The 7,556-nt window shown below is 45.6% G+C and overlaps 2 protein-coding genes across 2 annotated transcripts in view; both read left to right on the top strand.

The window, feature by feature from the left end:
* The window catches only part of LOC118432441 (MAP kinase-interacting serine/threonine-protein kinase 1-like), a 30,262-nt gene that overhangs the window by 6,323 nt on the left and 16,383 nt on the right, over nucleotides 1-7,556 (top strand). The window lies entirely within an intron of this gene.
* Nucleotides 7-4,293, top strand: LOC118432224. The gene is made up of 4 exons (XM_035843753.1): nucleotides 7-192; nucleotides 612-920; nucleotides 1,404-1,579; nucleotides 1,692-4,293. The coding sequence occupies exons 1-4, from the start codon at nucleotides 118-120 to the stop codon at nucleotides 3,613-3,615; spliced, it is 2,484 nt and encodes an 827-aa protein (XP_035699646.1). The 5' UTR covers nucleotides 7-117; the 3' UTR covers nucleotides 3,616-4,293.

Raw genomic sequence — 7,556 nt, forward strand, 5'->3', positions numbered from 1 at the left:
AATGTGTGTTACACAGTGGTTGGAGCCTTTGTCATACACAAGGAAACCACAGCAGACCTTCAGGAGGACCTGACTGTCTTCAAGGAGTGGAATCCTGACTGGAAGCCCAGCCACTTCATGGTTGACAAATCTAATGTGGAAATCAATGCCTTGGAGGAAGAGTTTCCAGGTAAAAGCAGTCACTGTCCAAAATGAACGAGTACTATCAGATAACTAGCCACATGCAGAGTTCCATTCTTAACAACAATGTTAACAATGAGGTTTTACATGAAAATTTATACAAAAGTCTCTCAACAAGACAACAGTCAACCTCATCATATCTCTGACTTGAATAAAAGGATAAGTTACAATCTTAGTATCAGACACATATTTCAATATGTACCTACACCTAATTATGCTTGCACTTTAAAAATACAGCCTGCAACATAAGAGTCATATGCAGCTAGTAGTGTACCAAAAATACTGTTGATCCTTCTATGCAGTAATTTGCAAGGTTGGTGACACAAGGAATCTCGAAAAAAAGAACAGGATACACAAGGTAATTGGTGCTGATTGCTGATAACATGCAGTTACGAAGGGTATGGAATCATCACCGGTATAAAATCGTGTAGTATGGTAAGGCCCTTATGATACATGTACCATGTTTAGTAACCGGTATCTTTGTGTTCTTTCCAGAATCAAAGATCCTCTTGTGCGATTTCCACAGGGAGAAAGCTTGGGTTGAGTGGTGTCGGAAGACAGACCATGGGGTTCGTGATCAGCAGGACACGCTGCTGAAGCTGCTGAGAGCTGTCGCCTCTGCCTCAAGTCCAGAGGAATACTACACACGACTGAGCGAGCTGCAGGATTCAGATGTTTGGAAGAGGAACTGTAAGGTCCAGACATGGCTTTCCACCCACTGGCTACCTGAAGCTGAGGTATGAATGGATTTGGTATTTCCCCTTTTGTACTATATCCATCTTGAGATGGTGTATAAGTAATCAGAAATTTCAGACTTCGCCACATCATACTGCTTTAAGAGTAGGTGGAAAATTCCCAGATAGACTTATTGCTCTAAACAACACTACTATGTGCTAGGGTTGGGTGTGACAGGTCGTTCAGTCTAACATAACCAGCTATTGTAGCAATGAGAGCCTGCAAAGCTGGAGTGTTACACTGAAGGATGGTTATATCGGCTATGTAGATACAGATAAAGAAGTGTTATGCTGCACCAGAGGGTAGTGATACCAGCTATAAAGATACAGAAACAGAAGCTGGTGTGTTACACTGAAAGGAATTTATAATGGTTATACAGATACAAACGCAGATGCAAGATGCCCAAAGCACTTGCTATTTTAGTATTATAACTTCACTCTTAGCTTTTGTGTCTAATCCTGCATGTTTCTTTCTTATGTCTTGTGTAGAAATGGGTGCACGCATTTCGGTCAGAACACATGACTGTCGCCATCTATACAAACAATGGCATCGAGAGGCAGAATGAGACTCTCAAGTACAAGCATCTTGATGGCAAAAAAAACTGCAACCTGACCGAGATGGTAACAAGGGTTGTTACCAGTTTCCTTCCAGAAACCCATCGCAAGTAAGCTGAAATTGAATATGCTTTTCTTGGATTTAATGGTTGACAGTCAGTTATGTACAAATATACTCATCATTTTCCTTTTGATTTGCATACATCTTATAGTTCACTGATGCATGGGCATCATATCTGTAAGCAGGGAAATTAATTGTCTTTTAAGTATCATTACTAGTAAACTAGTATATCCCTCTTCTCTTTTCTTTAGGTACATAGAGCTCAATGTCCGATTCTCACCCGGGTATAGTGTCTACAATAGAAACCTGCCAGCTTTCCTAAAGAACAGGCCCAGGGACATGGTGCAGCACATCCTGTCACGTTATGGAGAGGCACAGTCCATCGACACCAACAGCATTGTGGACAAAGGAGAGGGCCATTTCACAGTAAAGAGCTCCAGTCGCCAGAACACACACCATACTACTTCCTTCGGAATCAACAACAGCATTCCCTCATGCACGTGCAAGGACTGGCAGAGGTTCAAATTGCCATGCAAACACTTCTGTGCTGTCTTCCACCATGTGCCTGGATGGGGCTGGCATAGTCTTTCACCCATGTATAGGGACAACCCCATCTTTTCACTGGATGAAAGGTACCTGGGACATACCCCAAACACCATAGATGATGGCTGTGATGAAGACGATCCTGGCGATGCTGCCATGTGGACCAGCACTGTATCAGTGGATGATGTGAAGCCAACACAGACCTGCAAATTACCAGCAAAAGGAAAAAAGTCAAAGAAGTGGATACTAAAGACGCAGTGTGGCAGTGTCCTTCGGGAGATCACACAGCTGGCATTCCTCGTCCATGATGAAGAATACCTGCAGCTCCTCAAAAACCAACTTGAGGATGTGTTGGAGGATGTGAGAGGGCACACACCTCATGATGGTCCTTTTCCTCTTAACACCAGCCCAACAAAAACACAGGGGGCAAGTTTTCATGCCAATAGCATACCATCATCAACCATCCACACAAAGACAGAGGGAGCAAGTTCTAACAACATCACTCCTCTGAACCCCACCCCCACAAAAAGGACGGCAGCAATGGCAAAGCTTCCAGCATACAGAGCGCCAAACAAAAACAGGAAAAACCCATATACCAACCGGGTTGGCCAACAGGCAGAGATGATGAGAAGCAACTTCCGATGTAACGTCATGGTTCAAGATGATGACACAGAAGAGAGCCTTCAGCTCACAGTGGTAGACCTGACTGAGGAAACAGGTCAGACAGACCTCCCCTCAGATGATGAGAAGGGACAGGGTGACTGGTCGACAATTAACCATACTAGTTTGACTGCGGAAGATCGAAAACAACTGCAAGTTGGAGAGTGGCTTACCGACAAACACATCAACTGTTCCCAGCACCTCCTGAAGGAGGAGTACTATCCTATTGTTGATGGTTTTCGGGACACAGTCGTCCTTGCATCTAGTACTAGGATGGAAAGCTCGACCTCCCAGCTGGCAGTCCCAGCTATGGCAGAATGTGTTCAGTTGCACCACCTTGGCAACCACTGGGTGGTTTCCTCTGCAAAAGAGGGAGATTCTGGTGGCATCACTGTGTATGACTCCTTGTACACGTCTCTGGGGATTGGGCTACGAAGACAGCTAGCGACCATCTATCAGCAGTATGCTACTGCAGATGAAGGTGTCATCCCGGTAAAGGTCATCTGTGCGCAGCGGCAGATAGGCAGCAGTGACTGTGGGCTTTTTGCCATTGCTAACGCTGTTGCGCTGGCTGAAGGACGGTGCCCCACTGACATTGAGTTTCACCAGATGAAGATGAGGGAACATCTTGATTGGTGTCTGACAGAAAAGTCTCTCCCAATGTTTCCACACAGCACACGTGTAGCTGGGCATAAGAACTTACAGCAAAGCACATACCAGATGTGCATCTTCTGCATTTGTCTTGAGTACAGACAGGATGCACCGATGATACAGTGTGACCAGTGTGCCAACTGGTACCACTATCACTGTGTGAACATGTCCCCTCAAGATGTGGCTATCCTTGTAGCAGAAGAGAAGTACATCTGCCCGACATGCAGATGAAGAGGGACATACTAGTTAGGAGAGTTTCGACATGCCTTGTCTTATTTCTTTTGTTTTTCATGGGGAATATCTAGTTTGCCCACTTTGTCAGAGTCAATGTTGCCCTTAATGTATGCTTGACAGTTTAAGTTCAAGTCAAAGTTAAAGCCATTCTTACTGTTCTGTGTTCACCAAAAAACGGTCAGGCAACTTTTGGGGCATCATGAGAACGGGGCACTGCCACTTTCTATGCTTTGCATCCATATGACAGTAGCATGGAACGTTAACTACATTACCCTCAATTTTTTTTTTCATGTTCATGTCTCCTCTCTGACATTGGGCTTGACTAGGGTTACACTCCCTAGTCACTGAGGGGGCCCTAATTACATTACCCTCATTTTGGGGGGGGTTCATGTTCATGTCACTCTCCTCTCTGACAATGGGCTTGACTAGGGTTGCACTCCCTAGTCACTGAGGGGGCCCAACTTAATGTTCCATGTTACTGCCTTATGTAGCCAGCATAGTTAGTGGTGGATGTAGATAGCCATTTTGGAAGCCTGGGGACCACAAATTTTTACTTAACTTAGGGGGGATGGGGGATGACACCCTTGGCAGATGACCTCCTCGTTGGTGGGTGTCGGTAATGTTGTCAGTCACAGGCAACAGCTAACGATCTGCCATGTCCTAACTCTTCTGTGATTCTAAGTAAAAAAAAGACAAGGCAAAAGACAAGTAATTGAGTCAATGTTTTGGATGCCAGATACATCTATGGTAAATAGAATGTACATGTGAGTAAGGTGCTGTTTCTTTGTGTAGAGAACAGATAAGACACTATACAGGTAAGTAAGGTGTGTTCCTTTGACAAGAGACCAGGTGAGATGTGGTAAAAGATGAGTAAGGTGTGGAACATTTGACTAAAGACCAGGTGAGACATTGTACAAGATAAACACACTGTACCCACCTATACAGTACATGTATCTCACCTGGTCTGTAGGCAAAGGAACAACACCTTATTCATCTGTACACTGCCCTATGTGATCTATAGGCAAAGGAAAGACACCATACTCACCTGTATAATGCCCTATCTGGTCTATAGGAAAAGGAAAGACACCATACTCACCTGTATAATGCCCTTTATAGCCTATAGGCAAAGTAAAGGCACCGTACTCACCTGTATAATGCCCTATCTGGTCTATAGGCAAAGAAAAGGCACCGTAGTCACCTGTATAATGCCCTATCTGGCCTATAGGCAAAGAAAAGGCACCGTACTCACCTGTATAATGCCCTATCTGGCCTATAGGCAAAGGAAAGGCACCGTACTCACCTGAAAATGCCCTATCTGGCCTATAGGCAAAGGAAAGGCACCGTGCTCGCCTGTATAATGCCCTATCTGGCCTGTAGGCAAAGGAAAGGCACCATAGTCACCTGTATAATGCCCTATATGGTCTATAGGCAAAGGAAAGGCACCATACTCACCTGTATAATGCCCTATCTGGTCTATAGGCAAAGAAAAGGCACCATAGTCACCTGTATAATGCCCTATCTGGCCTATAGGCAAAGGAAAGGCACCGTACTCACCTGTATGATACCCTATCTGGTCTATAGGCAAAGAAAAGGCACCGTAGTCACCTGTATAATGCCCTATCTGGCCTATAGGCAAAGAAAAGGCACCGTACTCACCTGTATAATGCCCTATCTGGCCTATAGGCAAAGGAAAGGCACCGTACTCACCTGTATAATGCCCTATCTGGCCTGTAGGCAAAGTAAGACACCGTACTCACCTGTATGATACCCTATCTGGTCTATAGGCAAAGAAAAGGCACCGTACTCACCTGTATAATGCCCTATCTGGCCTATAGGCAAAGAAAAGGCACCGTACTCACCTGTATAATGCCCTATCTGGCCTATAGGCAAAGGAAAGGCACCGTACTCACCTGTATAATGCCCTATCTGGTCTGTAGGCAAAGGAAAGGCACCATACTCACCTGTATAATGCCCTATATGGTCTATAGGCAAAGGAAAGGCACATTAGTTACCTGTATAATGCCCTATCTGGCCTATAGGCAAAGGAAAGGCACCGTACTCACCTGTATAATGCCCTATCTGGCCTGTAGGCAAAGTAAGACACCATACTCACCTGTATGATGCCCTATCTGGCCTGTAGGCAAAGGAAAGGCACCGTGCTCGCCTGTATAATGCCCTATCTGGCCTATAGGCAAAGGAAAGGCACATTAGTTACCTGTATAATGCCCTATCTGGCCTATAGGCAAAGGAAAGGCACCGTACTCACCTGTATAATGCCCTATCTGGTCTATAGGCAAAGAAAAGGCACCGTACTCACCTCTATAATGCCCTATCTGGCCTATAGGCAAAGGAAAGGCACCGTACGCACCTGTATAATGCCCTATCTGGCCTATAGGCAAAGGAAAGGCACCGTGCTCGCCTGTATAATGCCCTATCTGGCCTGTAGGCAAAGGAAAGGCACCGTACTCACCTGTATAATGCCCTATATGGTCTATAGGCAAAGGTAAGGCACCGTACTCACCTGTATAATGCCCTATCTGATCTATAGGCAAAGGAAAGGCACCGTAGTCACCTGTATAATGCCCTATCTGGTCTGTAGGCAAAGGAAAGGCGCCTTACTCACCTGTGCAATATCTTACCTTATCTGTAGTCAAAAGAAACTGATATAGCTGTCACCTGTACGGTGCAAAAACTTTAGTTTCATTCGCACGTGCGCTCGCATTTATTAATAGTTTGGTGTTTTGTCAACGTCACAATGGCGGCACAATTGGTTGAAGAAGTGCCGAGTAAACTATCCCATAATCATTAACATATAAATGATATTCTGTATTTACCTCATGGTACTTTGTAGTCCCTTGCCGTGGTGCTGCCACTCTCCTGGCCTCTGCCTCGTGATGTATATTATCATTACGTTAACGTTGCGTTGTTGCACCCCCACCTAACTCCTTCTGCTTTTCCCCCTACCCGTTCACCTTTTCCCCCGGACTTCCTCTTAACCCCCGCTGTACTTCATCTGTGCCCCCGTCATTCCTCTTTACCCCCGGAGTAATTCCGCTTTTCCCCCGCCCTTTTCCTTTTCCCCCAATGGCCGCCGTCAACCCGAATTGCACGTAGTCGACACGAAAATCGTTCGGAAAGTAACAATAACGGTTGCGCCACGGAACATGAAATAGCCTATGCTCTAGTACACATTCTGGGCCACCTTTCTGCCAAGTGGCGTTTCACAACTCCTTCCCAGTCTGAACTGAAAAGCCATGTGCCGTCAGCAGCGCGTAGTTTGTGGCGCTCCACTACTACTTCCTGGAGGCTGGGTGGTGGATCGCCTGAGGCCGGCGCGCTGTGTGTGCTATGACGATCGGGCGACTCGCTAAGTTCGGCATTGATAAGGTTACCCCGTGAGTCTACAGGTCGTTCTGTTAAAAGAGGGACACACCGACCCTGGTGACCCAGGTTGGAAACAACGCAGGTAAAAGTCCCCGTGTCAATCCGAGGAGCAGGATCGCGCCCGTGAATAGGCGTCTCAGCCCGACCAGCATGGTGGGACCCAACTATTTTTTTTATCTCACTGTGACTTGAAAGCTAAGTAACGACAGAGTGCATTTCATAATATACCCTTTATTTTTTTTCACAAACTCGCCATGTGTCCATTTACAGTACTTCATACATTTCTTGCTACTCGCATGTATTGTACGCCCTGCTGCATTTCGACTGTGTTCGTACACGTTCTGCAAAGATCCAGCCACCCTTCCTTGAGTTACACTGTTCACAAACACAAACACAAATACAAACACACGGTACTGAAACCAAAGCATACGTGACGTGACGTATTAAAGACGCCACAGCCGACATTATGAAGATTTACATCAAGTGAAAACTTGAAATGCTATATATATAGAGCTACATGTATGCACAGGCAGAGAATGCGTACCACTAAGCGT

The sequence above is a fragment of the Branchiostoma floridae genome, chromosome 15, assembly GCF_000003815.2.
Source record: "Branchiostoma floridae strain S238N-H82 chromosome 15, Bfl_VNyyK, whole genome shotgun sequence".
In the NCBI taxonomy this organism is placed as follows: Eukaryota; Metazoa; Chordata; class Leptocardii; order Amphioxiformes; family Branchiostomatidae; genus Branchiostoma; species Branchiostoma floridae.

What these genes read in the sequence shown, in the direction of transcription:
- LOC118432224 (XM_035843753.1), top strand. Translation starts at nt 118, where the DNA reads ATGGTTGACAAATCTAATGTGGAAATCAATGCCTTGGAGGAAGAGTTT. An exon ending in AAAGCAGTCACTGTCCAAAA is followed by an intron (nt 193 to 611) that starts TGAACGAGTACT and finishes AAAATCGTGTAG; the next exon opens with TATGGTAAGGCCCTTATGAT. An exon ending in CTTCCAGAAACCCATCGCAA is followed by an intron (nt 1,580 to 1,691) that starts GTAAGCTGAAAT and finishes AGTTCACTGATG; the next exon opens with CATGGGCATCATATCTGTAA.